We start from the raw sequence: 20,713 nt of genomic DNA on the forward strand, positions 1-20,713 counted from the left end.
GGACTGGAGTTCCTAACAGCTGTGATTCACCATGTGGGTGCTGGGAATTGAACCAGGATCCTCTGAAAGAGTAGCCAGTGCTCTTAACTGCTGAGCCACCTCTCCAGCTCCGGAACCCACTTTCTAGGCTAACATACCAACTCAAGACTAGACTTTGATCTCTAATTGTCTTAATACAAATGCCCTGGCCCATACTTTGTACCTACCTGAAACAAACAAACAAAAAACCAATATAACTCAGCGGATTCACCCAGCAACCATCATTTCTATCACTGATGGGGCATTTAGCATTAGTCTTTCATACCGGGCCCTGCTCCTGCTGGGCTCACTCTCTGCTACTGCTCCTGGCTCCCCAGCCTCCTACAAACCTTCACCCACAAAAATCAAAACAACTTCCCACCACCAGGCCGCACACTTACCAATGTGACAGTGCAGCTGTATTTATATGGAGGAAACACATCTGGCTTCACCTCCACAACTTTCACCTGAGGTGTCCTGCTGCTCGAGCAATTTGACAGCTGTGGATCAGAACAAATCAGCGTTGGTTCCACACCGTAGGCAAAATCCTCAGGTCCTGGGTCCTAAAATCACCGGAGCTAATTCCCAGGGAAACTCTAGACCTATGCTCCAAACACACCCTGGGGGGTGCTCCCTGGCAGTCACCAGCACAAAGACTCCACTTGAGAGTCAAAAGTCCATGGGCTACCACACTTCAGATCAGCCTGACAATGCTTTAGGGAGACAACATTTGTAATAGCTGTCCATGCAAATACACAATTAAATCCCCTTAGCACAGAGGGAAGTCTGGAGTCTACCTGCTAAACTGTCATGGAATGTAAGGAAGATTATTGTTGTTTCCCCCCCTTTACTGAGATCTATAAATATTCTATAAGAAATACGTAATTATTTATGTAACAAAAACATATAGCATTCTAAATTAAGATTTGGCTATAACTGAATTTAGGTTGTTAACTAAATAGCTGTGACTTTTAAAACTGAACAATGTTGCTGAACAAAAGGAATTATTTACAAAGACTGCAGATCTGACCGAGTGACAGAATGCACATGAAGAGACCGCAGGAGCTGGAACTGCACTGGACAGCTTCTCCTTTCTACCCAAGAGCACATACACAGCCACAGCTTTACCACATATGGGCAACAAACTGAACAGCTGCTGAGTTAAAAGCCAGTTAATACTGTCAGGACAAATTCAGAGCAATCAAAGAGAAAGTTACCCAACAAAGAGCATATAAGGAAGATGGCAGATGGATTTTCCTATGTCAACCTAGATCGTGACAGTTGTAAGCTACAGACCACAGTCCATTGAGAGGTAAAAGGTAGAAGACACCACTTGGGACCAGGAATGGGAACTGCCGAAGTGAGTGCACACAAGTGCAAGCCTTCATTAACGGTTTCATGTGTGTACTAAGTGGGCTATCATGTAAAAACACATTTGTTACTGAGGCCATAGCAACAGCTGAAAAATGCTGGCTTAGGGAATTTACAAACCTACTCTAGATACATATGGGAAGAAAAGCTAGGCACAGTAGCACACGTCTGTATACCTGGGAGGTTGAGGCAGGAGGTTCACAAGTGTGAGGCCAGCCTGGGTTATACAGCAAAAATCCTATCCTAAAAAACAAACAAAAAACCAAGTACATGGAATTATGAAATAGGGGAAATCTTTATTATCACCAAACCGAATAAAAATAAAAACCACAATTAAGATTTACAGAAACTATATTAGGACCACACCTTATTGGAGAGAGCTCAGTGGTTAAGAGCACTGACTGCTCTTGCAGAGGTTCAATTCCCAGCACTCACATGAAGGCTCATGACTACTGTAACTCCAGTCTCTTCTGGCTTCCACAGGCATAGGCACCTATGTGGTGCCTAGACACAGGCAGGCAAAACATTCATACGTATAAACAGTGTTTTTGTTTTTTATAAGGACATATGAACACTGAAATTCAGACTACCAGATTTTCAAGTTTGGTTAGTTTTAGGGGGAGAGTTATGATGGAATTTATTTTCTTCTTTCTTTACCTAAAACTTTCTGTACTCCCTCCATTTTAAATTTATTCTTTCATAATTTCATAATAAACATAGTATCTTCACATTCCTTTCTTCTTCCTCTTTTTTTCTTTTTCCTTTGAGACAGGGTCTTGATACATACCCCGACTGGCCTATAACTCTCTATGTAGTCCTGGATGGCCTTGAACTTTCAATCCTCCTAACTCAGGCTGCCAAGTACTAGGATTACTGTGCCTCCAAATCCAGCTGAATTTTCTATAAAAACCAGGCATTCGTTTTTAAAGGAAACTAAACAGCCATAAAAATCAAAGCAGTGGCCCGACCCTAGATTTGATCCTATATGGAAGGAGAACATGCCTGGGTAAAACAGACAACACTGGAATACGACGTCTGAAACTGAACACTAACGTTCAGCAAAAGGATATCCCTATCCTTAAGAAATACACAAAGAAGCATTAAGGAGTAAAGTCTGTGCACAGATAGAGCAGATTGGGCTCATCTATGTAAAATCATTTTTAATTACATTTGGGGATGGGGACTGGATATATGGTTCAGTGATTCAAGAGGAAGTCAGGACAGCATATGCTATTCTTGGAGAGACCTAAGTTAGCTTCCTAACATGCCTGCCTATGGGCCTCTGACCTCCAAGGGCACCTGCACTCCCATGGACAAACCCATACACAGATACAGACATATACATAAATGAAGTCTTTTCAAGATTACACTGTGCACGCACGTGCACACACGGCAGGAGCACACACCTTGAGGCTGAAAACAACCTCCAGGGGTTGATCCTCTCCTTCTACCACGTGGGTCCTGGGGACTGAACTCAAGTTTTCAGGTTTAACAGCAAGTGCCTTTACCTGCTGTGCCGGCTTGCTGGCCCTGAGTCACATGTTAACACGTGATTCTGGGTAAAGATTTTATGGGTGCTCATTATATTGCTTTTATTTTTGTATATTTTAAAACTGTATCTAAATAAACAGCTTTAAGCATGCACTTTATAAAAATGAAATTTCAATTAATATTAATATCCTCCTAGAGGCCTAGCATTGTAGAAACTGTCCTGTGACTCAAACATAAACACAGTGACCAGATTTCCATATGGTGCGCCTCTTGGAACTGGGTCTTACCTTGACTTCACCGGTGCTGGATGGCTGTTGGATAGACTGGCCCAGCTGTTTCAGCGTGCTTGGCTTCAGGCCACAAGTCCTCACAGAGGGAGTCTTCGCTGAGAGAACCAGAAGCCAACATGGTGACTTAAGCCACTCGACTTCCCCAGCTCCCCCTCCCTTCTCCACCCCCACCCTGGCTCCTCACCAGGCAGCCCCTCTCCCTAGGTCTCAACTAGCTCTTACCTAGGGGAAAAGCCTGTCTGGCTCTGGGCAGTCCCAGGCTGCTGCCCCGGCCAACACTTGTTGGGGCTGGCAGTATTGCTCTCATAGGTCTTGCAGCAGCCAGCAATGAGGGCTTGCCTCGTGTTCTGCCTTTAAGCTCTGGGGCTTTGGGTCCAGTGGTGAACAGGTCAACTCTGGAGAAAGGGAAGAAAAAAACAACAACACCCATGAAGAAAACCCAGAAAATCTGGACAAAGGAAGGAAATCAAAGTTTAATATCCAAATAATACTTCTTTAAAGGCTGTTACAATGATTGTTAAGCCAGTGGGCTTTAGACAACTTGAATTCAAATTTAGCCTTCATAACTCTGTAGGGCTCTAGGCAACTAATTTCACTTCTGTTAACCTAAAGTTTTTAAACATAAAATGGGAAGTAAATATCTATATCAGTCATCACAAAGACACAAATTAAATGAGTACTGTGGTGTACCACAATAATCCTAGAAGGAAGATAAGGGATTCAAGTCATCCTCAGCTACATAGTGAGTACGAGGCTAACTTAGGCTACATGAAACGCTGTATCAAAAACAAAATAAATAAATAATATAAAACTATAGAGAAGTGTCTACAGTATGTACCAGCAACAGGCATTATAGCTGTAACATCTAAGTTGCCTCTAATTAGAACAGTGCTACTTGAAGTCTATCAAGCTCCCACATGAGGGCAGCACAGACATCTTGGCTAACAAACCTTAAGTTTTGCAGTGCCAATGTTAAGTGCAAGGGCTGAATCACGGAAGGCCTCAATCATCAGCTTCTAAAGTGATTCAAATACCAGTCTAAAGCCCACCGCTTCACGCTTTAGCACACTAAACTATCTCCAAAGTATACTGTTTTAAGGGGGAAGGGAGGTGGATTTAGAAGTATACCCATCATGCTAGAAGTTGTGTAAAAAATTAGGACAGGGGCTGAAGTGATTCACTAGTTAGCGTTTGCTGCTCTTGCAGAGGACCCAGGTTCAATCTCTAGCACCCATACGATGGCTCACTACTGTCAGTAACTCCAGTTCCAAAGACCTGACTCCCTCTTCTGCTGCCTGTGGGCACCAGGCACACACATAGTTCACAAACATACAAGCAGGTAAAACATTCACACACAAAAAATAAAAATAAATCCTTTAAAAAAATGCAAGTAGGAAACACATGCGCACATAAATGGGTTGCTGAAGATGAACTCTTGACACAGTAGAGAAGTGAAAATACTGCCTATCCCTGGGAAATAATGACTACATAATGGGACAGAAAGATTTTTTTAAATTGTTATTTCTTATACTTTTAAAATATGAGCCATGTGAGCAAATTTTCATGTCATTCAAGCAAAATGATAGAAACCACATGTGAAACTACCGATATTTTGTCGAGGCCAAGTCCCCATGGGCAGAGGCTATCCTGTGTACTACGGGCTGTTTAGTAGCCCTTCCTCACTTAGACACTAGCAGCAAACCTCTTCCCAGTTGTGACAACCAAAATACTTCGCAACACTGCCCCAACATCCCCCGTGGGCAAGCTGTTCCCAGCTGAGAACTCCTGAGATAAGCAAGACGTCTTCAGTTACAAGAACAGGACAGACTCTGGAGCAGAAGCCAGTTAAGGCTCTAAGAAAGGAGAGGGGAGAAAAAGTCCAAACTTACGGACTTCCTGTTTGGAAGGTACCAGCTTGAATGCTTTAAAAGCAATCTTTCCTAATCTTTATAATCAGTCTGTGAGATACTGTTGTTGTTGTTGTTTTTTTAAATATTCAACTCAAGGTTTTTCAGAACTAGTCAAGAGACATCAGGTGACTATACCAAAGGTCAAACAGAAGCCAGAGATGGCCAGGACTTAAGAGTCTGACCACCAGCCAAGGAATCCTCCCATAGGATACCGAAATAAATTCTCTCTTTCTAATCCTGTATTCTGGATTGGTAACACATGCTGGGTTGTTTATTGTTTTGTTTTAAAACTCTGCTCACATCCTGTATCTGGCTCCTAACCGCTTTAGGAAGACTGACAAGAAAAGATGTACAAGGAATGGATGGCAGAGGGCAAGGGGAAGGTAAATGGCACCACGTCCCTAGGCCACGGTGCGGAGTCTCTCTCGGGGCTCCGTCGCCTCTCTCAGGACTGCTATAGTGACAGTCACAAAGCAGACCCAGGGCTCTTGCTTGGCTGCTCTTCTAAACACAGTCTCAATAATACAGAAGCACACTGGCATACCCTGGAGACTTTTTCTGAGCTGAGAGTAAACTGGAGGTGCTGGTCCCCTCTGCTGACGGTGGTATGTCATTGTCAGTTGTCCCCAGAGTGACCTCAGCCTGTATGCCACTCTTGACAATTGGTGTCTTAGTTACCGCTGTACCATGATTCTCAGGAACTTCCTTGACCATGAGATGAGCATCGGAGATAATCACTTCCTCCCACTCACTCTCCTCACCCACTTCTCTTGGAGGAGCTACAGTTAAGAGCTGGCTTACAGCCTCTGAGTTCTCCAGAGTCAGTTTTGAGGCATTTTCCGTGGAGGGATTTTGCTCAGTGATGACAGGCTGCTGACCTCGTTTGATCACAGAGCCTTTGGAAGGGACGCCTGGAGCCAGCTCCACTTTGCCTTTGCCTGCCTTTTCCTGGAAAGACAAGAAGAGCTTATAGGCACACAGCATCTTACAACGGCATTCCAAATGGTCTTTCATTTGATTCCCTTAAAAAGGCATGAGTAATCAATGTGGAAACGAATCTACAGAGAAGAGTTAGAATCCAAAGTATAAAACTGGCTTCATCTAAGGCTTCTGCTCACTAGAGTGCTGGACCCCTCAGGAGCTCATCTAAAAGTACTTTCCTGACATACCTTTTTCATCAGCTATTGGCTCTGCCTGTTCCACGTCCACTTCTCCCCATCTAGAAAGGAGCTGATATCTTGTAGTACTAAGGGGTTTACCTTGGTAGCCCTTCTGTGAGATTCAGTTCATCGCTCAGGTTCACAGTGTTTCCATTCTCTTGGAGAAAACCTTTAGTCCCAGACTCTTTCAGGTGAGTGATACACAAAAGCCACACACTTCAAAAAGTCAAATTAATCCACATACATTAATTATGTTAGAAGTTAGGCACAGTCTCACTATGTAGCCTGAGCCAGCCTAAAACATGCTGTACAGATCCATATACCAGGCTGGTCTCAAACTCTTAGAGGTCAGCCTGTCTCTGCCTTCAGAATGAGATTAGAGGCATTTCATATCATTCCTGCCTATTAGATTTACTTTTTAAAGTCCTTGGTACCTTAGCTTTTATTTAGTAAGCACTGCTGTGGAAATAACAGCAATTATACAGACATGTATATTAATTTTTTTTTAACCAGTGATTGTCTCTGGGTAGGGTTTCATGAAAGGTACTCAGAACCGAGGGAAAAACTAAAGCTGGGTTCCACTCCTAACTGTGTGTGGTCTAGAGCATGTTTTATCTGCATACTTCCTCAGATAAATGACAGGACTGGGCCAGCCATAAAGTGGAGCTGGACTCCTGCAGGTGGGAAATGAGGGCAGGGTAAAACCCTGAGTTACCAACCCCATATGGGATTAGAAGGAGGAACTGGGGCCCTATAAAAGTCCTTGGCTGGTGGTCAGGCTCAGGTTGAGTCCTGAACCTCTCAAATGTAAGCGAGCCATCCCGATTAAATGTTTTCTTTATGAGAGTTGTCGTGTTCATGGCGTCTCTTCACAGCAATAAAAACCCTAAGACAGTTACATAGCTGAAAACTTGGGAAACAGAGGTTTGAACTCTAGGAGTAAACTCTAGAACTACATTTTTGCTATTATTTGGATCTCAGGTTTCTCCCAAAGGTCCAAGGGAGGTCACTATTAGGTGGTGGAACCCTACAAGGTGGGGCCTCGTGGGAAGTTTTAGGACACTAAAAGCATGCTGTTGAGGGGACTGTGGGATCCCAAATCACTCTTCTTTCTTGCTTCCTGGCCATGAGACAAAGGGTTCACAAGTTCTCTTTCGTTTTCTCCCTACACAATGGCATTAATTCTTCTATAAAGACCTTTCCTGGGGGCTGGAGAGATGGCTCAGTGGTTAAGAACACCAGCTGTTCTTCCCGAGTTCCTGAGTTCAATTCCCAGCAACCACATGGTAGCTCACAGACATCTATGGTAGGACCTGATACCCTCTTCTGGCATGCAAAAGTATATGAAGCCAGAGGACTCATGTACATAAAATAAATAAGTAAATCTTAAACTAAACCAAAACAACAACAAAAAATCCTTTTCTGCCTTTCCAGTCCTTCTAAGTGTCTCTTCTCTCCAAACTGATCGAGACACAGCTGTCTACTCCATTCATTTTGACTCTAAAAATTCATGGAAAAAACAGTGCAAGTACATGTTTTATTCAGTCAGTGCCGACTGAACAATAAGTTACCCAGACACACAGCACTGAACTATGATGCTCATTCATCATGCACCTGCCTAGAAGTTCAGCCCCAGGGGCAAACACCCTATTATGACCTCTAAGGGCACATACCCCCACACAAACACATACATATACACATAATTTAAGGATAATAAAAGTGGGCTAGAGAGATGGCTCAGCAATTAAGAGCACTGGCTGCTCTTCCAGAGGACCAGGGTTTGATTCCTAGCACCCAGTGATGGCTCACAACTGTTTGTAAATTCCAGTTCCCTCTTCTGGTTTCCTTCCTAAAATAAGTAAGTAAATCTTAAACTAAACCAAAACAACAACAAAAAATCCTTTTCTGCCTTTCTAGTCCTTCTAAGTGTCTCTTCTCTCCAAACTGATCGAGACACAGCTGTCTACTCCCTTCATTTCGACTCTAAAAATTCATGGAAAAAACAGTGCAAGTACATGTTTTATTCAGTCAGTGCTGACTGAACAATAAGTTACCCAGACACACAGCACTGAATGTAGTGTACTTACATATATGCAGGCAAAACACTCATACAAATAAAATTTTAAAAAATAATCTTTTTTTAAATGGTGATAACTGTTGAATAAATGTGTTAAGGGCTTATAGAGACCGTCATGTGTTCCTCCCCTGGGAAACCAGGGTGCTTCATGAGAGACGAACATTTACAACGAGCAATCACTTATCATTTTGCATTCACTGTAAGCATACAAAACCCAGCTAGGTTTGGCTATAGACACAGACGGGAGGGAGTGACGTGGGAAGAGTGTACCCTGGAAAGTCAGAGTTTGACCACAGGAAATTCGGACTGGTAGGTGCTGAGGCTATAACATAGTTGTCAGAGTGCTGGCCTGGCATGTGCAAGGCCCTGGGTCTGTTCCCCAGCATCACATAGACTGAGCATTATGGTGAGCCTGTAATCTCAGCACGTGAGGCAGAGGCACAAGGTTTAAAAGCTGACCAGTTTGAGACCAACATGAGATACTTTAGACTCTGTCTCAGAAAATGAAAAAGAAAAAAGAGGAAGAAGAAAATGGGGGCCAGGGTACAAGGAGGGAGGGAGAGTGCCCACACCCAGAATGAACTTTGAATATCAGGTTAAGAACGTTCATTTTTAATAGCAGCTATTAAAAAAAATCATTTTGAGCCAGATGGTGGTGGCACATGTCTTTAATCCCAGCAACCAGGGAAGCAAAGGCAGGTGGATCTCTGAGTTCCAGGTCAGATTGGTCTACAGAGTGAATTCCAGGACAGTCAGGGGTACACAGAAAACCAGCAGCTAGTTAAAATTCGACATTAATTGAAAGTGAATAAATTACATTGTAGTCATTTGTGGGAAATTTTTACAGCAATTATGTAGTTTAGGTAGCCTTGAACTCACTATGTAGCCCAAAGTGGTTTTAAACTTTCAACCCTGCCAGTCTTCCTAGTGCTGGGATTACAGATGTGCATCACTATAAAGATGATAGTTTTTTTTTTTGTTGGTTTTTCGAGACATGGTTTCTCTGTGCAGTTTTGCGTCTTTCCTGAAATTCGCTTTGGAGACCAGGCTGGCCTCGAACTCACAGAGATCCACCTGCCTCTGCCTCCCAAGTGCTGGGATTAAAGGTGTGCACCACCACCTGGCAATAGTTCTTTTTTTTTTTTTTTAAAGATGTATTTATTTATTATGTATACAGTGTTCTGCCTACATATATGCTTGCAGGTCAGAAGAGGGCACCAGATCTCATTATGGATGGTTGTGAGCCACCATGTGAATGCTGGGAATTGAACTCAGGATCTCTGGAGGAGCAGCCAGTGCTCTTAACCACTGAGCCATCTCTTTAGCCCCCAAAGATAATAGTTTTAAGAATAATTGATGGTGGGCCAAGAAGACTGTTTAGAAGGTTCCTTGTCCTTCAGCTTGATGAATCTGATCCACTGGATTCATGTGGTAGAAGGAGAGAACCGTCCTCCAGAAGCTGTTCTCTTACCTCCATGTGTGGGCAGTGGCACAGGCCCGTACACTTACACATAAAATAAATAAATAAATAAATGTGATTTAAAAAAAAAACTTAGTGGCATAAAATAAATGGAAAAAGGGCTACATAACTTAGACACAAGAAAATGACTAACAACAAAAACACATTAAAATATTAACAAAATGGCTTTCCATTTGATGACACAAGATTGTGGTTAACTGTGGTGATATATTGTGTACCCTAATAAACTTGCCTGAGGATCAGAGGACAGACATAGAGGTCAGGCAGTGGTGGCACACACTTTAATCCCAGCACTTGAGATCTCATGCCTTTCTTGGGAAGCACACTTGTCTTTAATCCCAGGAAGTGATATGGCAGGGCAGAGAAAGGTATATAAGGAGTGAGGAAACAGGAACTCTCTCTCTTTAGGTTGAGGATTTCGTAGAGGTAAGAACTAGTGGCTGGCTGCTCTGCTTCTCTGATCTTTCAGCTTTCACCCTGATATCTGGCTCTGGGTTTTTTTTGTCTTTTTGTTTGTTTGTTTTTAATTAATAAGCCCATTTAAGATTCAAACAACAGTTAACTTTTTAATTTTTTTTCATTGAAGAAACTACTGATAATCAAAATGATTAGTCTGCAATACTACAAAGGAAGTCGGTGGCCAGGGAGGCAGCCCCAGTGGGCAGGGCACTTGAGCACAAGCGTGAGGACCCGAGTTTGTAAGCCCAGTACCCACGAAGCCAGGGGTCAGTCACTGGCATCTACAATCTCAGGGCTCCTATGGACAGACCAGAGTGGACACAAGGGAATTCCTAGCAGCTCGGGGAGCAGCTTATCCTGACCTATCTATCAGCAGTGAACAACAAAAGAGATCCTGTCTCAAAGTGCAAAGCACTGACCAACACCCACGGCCCTCTTCTGACCTCCATATGTGTGACACAGTAGGTGTGCACTTGAACCGACTCAGACCAACAAGCACACATACACCCATACACACCACACACACTTTAAACGCAAACACTGAGTGGACCTTACCTTTGGTATCCACTTCCCTCCTAGGAAGTGACCACAAGTAGGGCACTTGGGAGGCTTGTGCCTTGTGACATAGGTAAAGGGACAGCCTGGGCTCGTGCATGCCCCGTGGCCCCGGCGGGTGTATGTAGTAGTCTATAAAACAAACAACCAACAAACCAGAGTTAAGACCAGGAATCCAGCCCAAGACTCCGCTGACTATTATAACCACGATGTCCAGAGGACGACAGCTCAGACACTCACAGCCCACAGAAGAGCAGTGAGAAAGGTCCTTTGGTACAAACCCAGGGCTACGCAGGGAGCAGCAGAGTGGTGGCTGCTCCTCAACACAGCAGCACACAGTGCTCAGCACTGTCGCGGAACCTCACCGAATCCTCTCAGCAGTGCTCGCTGCTGTGGCCGACACTGCTGAAATGCTTTTGCCTCAAATCATCACTCCAGTGGGGCTGGAGTGAGGGCTCAGTGTGGCTGCTCTACCACAGCACCACGTGGTGGATTACAACTGTCTGCAACTCCAATTCCAGAAGATCTGACACCCTCTTCTGGCCTCCATGGACACCAGGTACAGATGTGGTACACAGACACACAAGCAGGAAACACACACATGCACGAAAACAAAAACAAAACAAAACAACATCAAGGAGATTTTAGTTGGGTGTAGCAGCACACACCTTTAAACCTTTATTTCTAGCACTTGTGGGGTAGAGGTAGGCAGATCTCTGAGTTTAAGGCCAGCCTGGTCTACATGGTGAAATGTTTATTAAACTGTTAATCCCCTAATTTCTCTAGCCTTGCCAAAAGCAATAATTCCCCTTGAGTAAACATTAAACTGGCACTAGCCACCTCTGCCAGGAGGCATCAGGAAAAGCTGCCCATCATTGTGGCACCAGGTCCAGAATGAATGCCAAGTGGAGTAGCACCAAGGAAAGACACCAAGCTTTAGGTTCCAACTTTGCCACTGACACACTGAATGACCTAGGTATAGTCACTTGGGTTTTCTCCTTGGAAAAATCGCATCCTCTTCCTGTCACAGAGGTATGCCCAAGAGCAAATGTCAAGAATGGAGAAACATGAATAGTAATCTGTAAAGGATTTTACAGTTCTAAGATTATCATACTCACGACAGAAAACCTCTCTCATCTTTTCCTAGACCACGACCCAATACAGACTTTGTGCTGAATACTCCCAGAAGAATAAATATGTAAGGAAGTCAGTCCTAGAAAATTATTGTGAACCTGGAAATACTCAACAGCATCCTGAAGGAACAGTAACACTAGACAAAAAGGCTGGTGCTTACGGCTGTTTCAGTCTTAAAAACACAGAAAAGTACCTAAAACACTGTTCTGGAAGAGCATGGCTCTTGATAGAACAGCCACCTCTAGGAAAATAAGCTCTCCATCAAGTAAGCTGCAGTGGAATCCTATTTCAAGATGCGGCCACTGTCTGTATCGGGGCGATGGCCCAGTGGGTAGAGCGCTTGCTATACAAGCATTAGGACCTGAGTTTATATCCCTAGCACCAGTGCAAAAAGGTGTGTGCCTTAATCCCAGAGCTGGAGAGGTCAAAGGGCAGCCTGCCACTGAGCCTAGCAAATTAGCGAGCTCCAGGTTCAGTGAGATAAACTCAGTATCAGTGGGTAAGGTGCAAAGAGACGGGGAGGCACGTGAGGTCGACCTTTCATCTCCATGCACACATGTGTAGTGTATGTGTGTGCACAGACACACACTGCAGCCACCTTCTCATCCAAGGACATACTGTTTAGCTGAGCACAGTGGCACATACCTGTATTCCCAGCTGCTTGTAAAGCTGAGACAGGAGGATCATTTGAGTCCATGAGTTCCAGATCAGTCTGGGCAACATAGTTAAAACCTCACCTCAAAACAACCAATATCAAATGCACAGTTTATGTATAGCAAAGGTTGTTGAAAGTCAGACCAGGGTTAAGTTGAAAATGTATACTATTAGATCTTAAAAAAGATCTACTAAAATAATCAAAACAAAGGTAATAACTGGCAAACCATTAAATGGAGAGAAAAGTGAAGCCAAAGGACCATGAGTTTAAGGCTAGTCCGGGCTACAAAGTAAAACAGATCTCAAAAAGGGGAGAGAAGGGGAAGGTGAGTAAGGAGTTGGGGGAGGAGAAACATGGAATCATAAAGTCAATTAAAGTCAAAGAAAGCAGAAGAGAACTGACGGAACAAAGACAACAACAACAGATTGTGATGGCCGGCTTGACCACCAATGTTACAGGACACAGAACCACCCACCTGGGAGATACATCTCCAGGTATTTCTGTGAAGGGTGGGGGACCCCACAGAGGACTAACTGAGGTGAGGGTAACATCTACCCTTAAGTGGGAGGACCTCCTCCATCAAAATCAAAACTTGAGTGTCTTTAGCCTGCCAATGGAGGCCTAACAGCTACGACTCTCCAACGGCACTCTAGGCCTTCAGTGCCTAACTGGGACTGCTGCGCGCCTCCAGCTCCTCGGACTGAACAACTACCAGGTTCTTTGCCTCTTCAGCATGAAGACAGCCACTGTAGGACTATCCAGCCCCTATCATGTAAGCCAATATAGTAAATCCCCTTTTAGTGTGTGTGTGTGTGTGTGTGTGTGTTTTGATTCCATTGCTCTAGAGAACCCTAATACATATTTTGGTACCAGTGATGGAGCCATTTCTAGACTACATGATCATGTGGTTTACAGGCCTTTAGGCTTGGTTTATGCAAGAAATCAAGAAGTTTGAACCTATGCGGGGGGGGGGGGGGGGGGGGGGGGGACGGACCAAAAAACCCAAACTAAAAACCACCCTAGAATCTTGTGAGCCGAGATCACTGAGCAATTCTGGTGGAAATTCAGAAGAACAGTATGCCAACATAAATGCAGGCAGTGACGGCCTGGCTTATCAGGCTTCAGAGAAGACCAAGGACTATTGAGAACTGGGCTAGAGTCCCATTGTATTATATTCAGAAAATACATCTGCGGTCTGCTGTGGCCTGGTAACTTGAGTAAGGCTGAATCAAACGTAATGGGCCATTTCTTTAGCAGGGGAAATCTCAAGGGACCATAGCATTCAGGCTGTGGCCTAGCTTCTGCCATGGCTCTTATCTGGATCTATAGTGAGGGGGAACAAAGAAATGAATATACAAACAGAGAGGAAATGGGTAAGGCAGGTGTAGAGAAAGTAGCTGTAACTGTTAAAGAGAAATCTTCAGCTTTAAACTGGGACACAGCCAAGATGGCCTGAAGGCAAGACCCCACCTCAAAGGCTTCAACTCTTGAAAATGCAAATTCAGGAGGTAGTCTGGACTGGGGGAGATACTCAAAGAGTTCTCTACTCAAAAACAATCACCTGGAGAAATTTTCCCAGGTTCAGCTGCCAAGGCACATAGAGGCCACTAAAGCTTTGGCATATGTAGGCAGGACTACATCTTGGGTGAGCAAGACAACGCAGTAGCACTGTCTACATGGTTTTATAGACAGGCAAAAATCAAAGAATTATGGGGTCACAGAGGCCTGCACCAAAGTTCCTGACACCTCTGAGGTCAGGTAATATGTAGCAAGACCAGAGTCCCTGCAAGAAGGCCCAGAAACTCCTGTGTGATGGTAAAGATGCAATGGAGATCTCAGAATGTTGGAGATACTAGGGTTGTGGGATGTCTGCTAAGACTTCTGGCACAGACTGGCGCTTGTCTAAGAGAAAGGCCTCATGCTCTGCAGGTAGCAGAACTGGAGAGTAGGCCTTCCTGGGCATGTTGCAGCCATGTGATGCCAACACAAACCCCAGCTCCTGGTTTTCATCCTATCTGTCCTTGCTAATCTGACACTCCTCCCTTTTGGAATGGGAATATTTACTCTGTGCCACTATATGCTGGAAATACCTAGTTTAGGCTTTGGTTTTGCAAGGGCCCATAGTTAAGAGACTGCCCTGAGTTCTTAGAACAGACTCTGGACTCAGTGTTAGAATGGGAAGACTTCAGGACTCTCGGGAGATAAACTAAATAATGCATTCTGCATTATTAGATGGCCATACGCCTTTTGAGGGCTGGGGTAGAATGTTATGATTTAAAGGTGATTCTGGGCACAGGAGAGTAGCTCACACCTTTAATCTCAGCACTTGGGGAGGCAGAGGCAGGTGGAACTCTCTGAGTTAGGAGGCCAGCCAGGTCTACAAAGAGAGACTCTGTCTCAAAAACAACAAAATTTTTTTTAAGCGATTGTGAGCTGGATGGTGGCACATACCTTTAATCTCAGAACTTGGGGAGGCAGAGGCAGGTGGAACTCTCTGAGTTAAGAGGCCAGCCTGGTCTACAGAGCTAGTTCCAGGGCAATCAGAGCTACTCAGAGAAACCATGTCTTGAATAACCAACCAACCAACAAACAAACAAGAAATCAGTGACTGTGTCTAGGTGTCACAACGGCAAGGGGTAGACTTGGGAATGTTAATTTTCAGTCAACTTGGCTGGATTTATAATCAAATAGACACACTTCTGGGCATGTTGGGAACATTTCCAGAGAGATTTAACTGCCCAACTTGAATGTGGGCAGCATCACCCTAAGGACTGGAGTCCTGCTGAATACAAAGGGAAAAAAGAAGAGACTGAGCTGAGTATCATCATTCATCTGTCTGCTTTCTAACTAGAGATGCCCCATGACCAGCAGCCTCACACTCTGTTGCCATGCTTGCCCACACGGACTGAGGCAGGGAAAAGCATCACAAAAACAAACCATCCTCGAGTTGCCTGTCAGGTGCTTTGTCACAGCAATGAGAAAAGAAATATACGGATCTACCCTAACCATGTCAAATAGAAATGCTTTTCACCTGCCATGTCTTTGTTTTCCATCTGATTACATGCTGCCTACAAGACAAAACCTTAGACAGAGAGCTGTAAAATGGCTAAAAGCATGGAAACTAACTAGCTGTTAACAGCAACTAATAAAGACAAACCAGACAAGAAAATTAGAGATCCATACCTGATGAAGTTAAGACACAAAAATTCTGGACAAAATTTTAACACATCAAAATCAAATATTTAAGAGGGAAGACAGATCGATACAAGTGAGTGTACCCCAGAAATGCCAGGTTAGCACTAGCACGTAATAAACAATGGAATCTACCACTTCAGCCAGGTGTGACAGCACAGGCCTTTAATCCCAGCACTCTAGAGGCAGAGGCAGGCGGATCTCTGTGAGTTCAAGGCCAGCCTGGTCTACAGAGTGAGTTCCAGGACATGTTACACAGTGAGACCTTGTCTCAAAACAAAACAAAATTGCTTTCTAAAAAGTCACCCTTTTTACTACATACTACCAGGGACTAAGCAGTTACTTTCAGAATACCATTTATGATCACATGAAAAACCATGAAGTATTTAGGACTACATCTCAGTCCAGAAGTTGCAGTGTATGATGGGAAAAAATCAGCTGAGTCAAGAAGCCAGAACCCTGGTTTGTTTATGTCCTCAGGATTTCACATCTCTTTCTCTGGGCTGTTTTATCATCTGTGCGGTGATAATGCTTACTTACCTAGGTCAATGGCTCCACAGCATTCTGAAAACTGCCCCCAGGTGTTTCAAGAAGTCTATATACTCGGGGGAGTTCACAGGTACTGTGGAGCTGTACTTACAGGGCTCCTGACCATCAACATGTGACTCAGGGATTCAAAGCCCACTGATGGCTCCCATGTCCAAAGGCTTTAAGACCTTGGAACACTATTTTGAACAGAAGAGAATGCATGCATGTAGTAATTCCTCACTACTGACCAGTTTGATGGAGGAAGGATTCTCCACAATCGAGTAAGCAGGCAGAGGCAGCATGATGAACTGGGTGGTTGGAGCAGAGGAGTTATTCTCACTGGAGTCCTGTGCACATGGAGAGGAGAGTTAAACAGTGTGCAGAACACCCACAGACACCACAATCCTGGAAGACTGCATCAAGAACAAAACTCAACGTGCTCATGCAGTACGCTCCGCAAAATAAATGAACAGTTCTATCAAAATAAGATTCCTTAGAAACAAGAGAAAATGACTACCACAGAAGATGTGCTATGACCATTTCACAGGTGAGAAAACTAGAGCGGTAACGGCTTAGGGACCCCCAAGATCTCATAAGCACTTAGTAAGAACGTCCAATTCTTCTGGCCCTATGAACATGCCCTACGAAGTGGTACTGGAGAGCTGGCTCAGTGGCAGAGAGCACTGGCTGCTCTTCCAGAGGACCTGGATTTGTTCCAGCACCCACAGGGCAGCTCACAATCGTTCTGAACTGCCCCCACCAGATCAGGGGCAAAGATTTAGTCACAGAACAGCACCGAGGCAACCACACAACCAAACAGACATACTGGGTCTAGGATAGAGCTCTACGGGCTACCTGTTCTCTTACCCGAGCATCAGGTATACTATAACACATTGGCCCTCTCATCCTGTCCAGGGAGAAAGGGGGACACTGTAACTAGGACATTGTGGCAGGTCCCCAGAATCAATGAGACTTCTGCTTTCACCTCCACCAAGAACCCCTTGGTACAGTAGAGAAGGACTTGCCTTTTCTTTCTTTTTAATTATAAGCACCTTTACCCATTGAGCCACCTCAGTGCCCCCAAACCTGTCTGTCTTTCTCAGGTCTTAGTTCCATGACCCTGTCCTTAAAGAGAACTTGTCTTCCTATCCCCATCTATTTTTTTTTTAATTTTTTTTATTATTATTTTTAATTTTATAATTTAATTTAATTTTACATATCAGCCACAGATTCCCCTGTCCTCCCTCCCTCCTGCTCCCTCCCCCCAACCCATCCCCCATTCCCATCTCCTCCAGGACAAGGACTCCCCTGGGGATTCAGCTCAGCCTGGTAGATTCAGTTGAGGCAGGTCCCGTCCCCTCCTCCCTTCACCCAGGCTGAGCAAAGTATCCCTGCATAGACCCAAAAGTGTCTTTCAGTAATTCTCACATATAGTTGCGTTTTTCTGAAAGAGACTTCAGGACATAAAATCCTGATTGGTATGAATAGCATGAAGTTCTTGGCTTTAATTAAGCTCTCCTACTAACGCACATCACATACTAATATACCTCACATACTATCTTTTTTTTTGGTTTTTCGAGACAGGGTTTCTCGTGTAGCTTTGTGCCTGTCCTGGATCTCGCTCTGTAGACCAGGCTGGCCTCGAACTCACTGAGATCTGCCTACCTCTGCCTCCCAAGTGCTGGAATTAAAGGCGCGCGCCACCACCGCCTGCACATACTATCTTATGTGAGGAAAACTCTCACTGAGCCAGGCTGAGAGGTGGTAAGATGCCTGAGAAACAGAACTCTGGAACAAGTTCAAGGCCTAGAAACAGTAAAGCATCACACCTATACTCTGCATTACCCTGGTCAAAAGCAAAAGGTTCCTTATAGAGAATACCAGACAAAGCAAAGACATCAGTGTAAAGCCACTTACCCTCATGACTGTTACCACTGACAAGCTCTCGCCAACTTGGGGGTGTGGCACAGCCATGCTTCCAGTGGGGACATCTGGTGAGCCATTTACTAAGGTCTCTTCAATGACCAGGCTTGTCTGGTAGGGTTGGTGGCTCTCTCCCACCTCCAAGGACGCCTCCTCCAGGAGCATGTCTTGGCTGAGGATCTCTGAAGTGGCAATCTCCTGCACAGCCCCTGGCTGGGAAAGGGCGCCCACCTCCTCAGCCAGAGCCTCCACAGCGAGGCCCTGCTCTGCCATGCCTGCATGGCTGGTTACTACATCCGGGGAAGCATTAGACACGAGCGTTGATCCTTTAGGGGACATCTGGTTCTGAGCCACACAGAGCTCTAGCTGAGGGCAGCTCCTGTCTTCCTGCAGGGTGCTCTTGGGAATGATGATGTAATCTGATCGGGGAAGGATCTTTCGGAAACCTGGGATGTCCGGAACCACAGCAGTCAGTGATGATGAGAGCTTAGAGTTCTGGGAATGAGGAAGCCAAGAGGGAAACAAGCAGAGATGAAAGGATCTCAGGAAGTTGTGTATAATAGTTTTTTTTTTTTTTTTTTTTTTGTAAAAACTGCCCGACCTAACTTAGAAAAGATCAGCCTCTATCAACAACAATGTCACCTTCATTTGAATCAACATACTTTACTTGCTCAAGAAACTGTAGAACGGATTCGATTCTGTTGTTAGGTCTTTCTGCAGTGTGGGGGATTGAACTGGGGGCTTGTGCATCCTGGGAAAATGCTCTACATCTGTGGCACTGAACTCTGGGTAGGGCACCAACCCTGGCTTCCAAAACTGTGAGCTTGAACACCAGGTCTGCATAGTCTTGAGCAAATTCTATTCCCTCTTGAAGCCTCAGCAACCACCTGCTGGTTTTTTTTTTTTTTTTTTTTTTAAGGAATCTGGCAATTTGTGAGTTCCTTTTAAACTTTGATACTTTTGAGTTATAAAGTAACAAACAATGTAAATACCTAAACAAGTACTACTAGATTATCAGATGGTTTAAATTAAGGCCCTACATACGTTAGGGGGTGCAGAGAGGAAACCTAACATCTTAAAAATCAGAAATCTGTTGAAACCTGTGATTTAATTTTATCTCTAAAATAACACTATAGTATTACCAGTTAATACACGGGAAAATCAAAGTCAAAATTCATGAGGCTAAAAGTCCAGGGCATAAAATTAGTAAGAAGTAAAAACCTGAACTCTAGTTTTTTTTTTTTTTTTAAAGATCAAGACTAGGTACTAGAAGCAGCCTGCATGGCAAATCAGTACCCAAAGGGGAATCTGTGCTTGATTTTTTTTTTTTTAACTTAAACTAAAAGTCATCAGTAAGAAAAACAAAATGAATAGATAATAAAAACCCAGTTTAATGGGAAAAAAATGTCAAAGCACCTTTTAAAGGCACACTGAGCCGGGCAGTGGTAGCCCACACCTTTAATCCCAGCACTTGGGAGGCAGAGGCAGGTGGATCTTTGTGAGTTCGAGGCCAGCCTGGACTACAGAGCGAGATCCAGGAAAGGCGCAAAGCTACACAGAGAAACCCTGTCTCAGAAAACCAAAAACAAAAAAAAAAGGCACAATGAAATCAAATACAAGAGCATCTTTGGAGAACTCAAAAGGGAGAGTCGATGGGACTACTTAAGGCACAAAGGCAGCACTCAAAGATAAGAGTTAAAAGAAGCACTCGGGTGAAATGTGAAGGTAGACAGAACTGCAGAGGGCAAGGGGAACGGCATCTTCACAACCCCTCAGAAGACACATCAAGGCAACGAGGTTAAATGGTGCAAATAAACAGAATTGTCTGGATTAAAACAGAGAAAAGGACGAGATGGCAGAAACTATACAGACTTGAAGGAATAACACAGGAACCCAGGTCCTGCATTGAGCAGGAAGGGCCACCAAGAAGAGACAGTCTGCCAAGGGACTCTTGACAGTCCCTCAAGATGCAGAGCCTTATCTGCACACCAGGAGACCTAGAGGACAGTGCAGCACAGAAAGCTTCACCAAGTCTCAGCGCATTCCAGGGGCCCATTAACTGGCACTTTTTCTTCTTACGTGGTACTGGAATTTTTTTTTTTTTTTTTTTTTTTTGTTTCTTTGTTTTGGTTTCTCTGTGTAGTCCTGGCTGTCCTGGAACTCACTCTGTAGACCAGACTGACCTCATACTCAGAAATCCATCTGCTTCTGCCTCCTGAGTGCTGGGTTTAAAGATATGTGCTACAACAGCCTGGCTGGATTTTTAAAAAAAATTTTAGATTTAATTATTTTACATGCATGAGTGTTTTGCAGGTATGTATGTATGTGCACTGCATGTATGCCTGGTGTCCAAGAAGGTAATTAGATTCCCTGGAAATAATTACAGATGGTTCTAAGTTGCCATGTTGGTGCTGGGAACCAAATGTGGATCCTCCACAGGAACAGCCAGGTGTTCTTAACTGCTGAGCCA

General features: G+C 44.2%; 1 protein-coding gene across 2 annotated transcripts in view; it reads right to left on the minus strand.

The window, feature by feature from the left end:
* Hmgxb3 (HMG-box containing 3) overlaps window positions 1-20,713 on the minus strand; it is a 53,714-nt gene that overhangs the window by 25,095 nt on the left and 7,906 nt on the right. For both annotated transcript variants that reach the window (XM_006985140.4, XM_076555327.1), the window contains exons 4-10: window positions 18,238-18,738; window positions 16,569-16,667; window positions 10,812-10,943; window positions 5,625-6,028; window positions 3,393-3,565; window positions 3,168-3,265; window positions 420-518 (exon numbers count right to left, since the gene is read on the minus strand). In XM_006985140.4, the coding sequence (XP_006985202.2) occupies window positions 420-518; window positions 3,168-3,265; window positions 3,393-3,565; window positions 5,625-6,028; window positions 10,812-10,943; window positions 16,569-16,667; window positions 18,238-18,738 (1,506 nt within the window). The remainder of the gene's footprint in view (window positions 1-419; window positions 519-3,167; window positions 3,266-3,392; window positions 3,566-5,624; window positions 6,029-10,811; window positions 10,944-16,568; window positions 16,668-18,237; window positions 18,739-20,713) is intronic.

This window comes from Peromyscus maniculatus, chromosome 19 (genome assembly GCF_049852395.1).
Source record: "Peromyscus maniculatus bairdii isolate BWxNUB_F1_BW_parent chromosome 19, HU_Pman_BW_mat_3.1, whole genome shotgun sequence".
In the NCBI taxonomy this organism is placed as follows: Eukaryota; Metazoa; Chordata; class Mammalia; order Rodentia; family Cricetidae; genus Peromyscus; species Peromyscus maniculatus.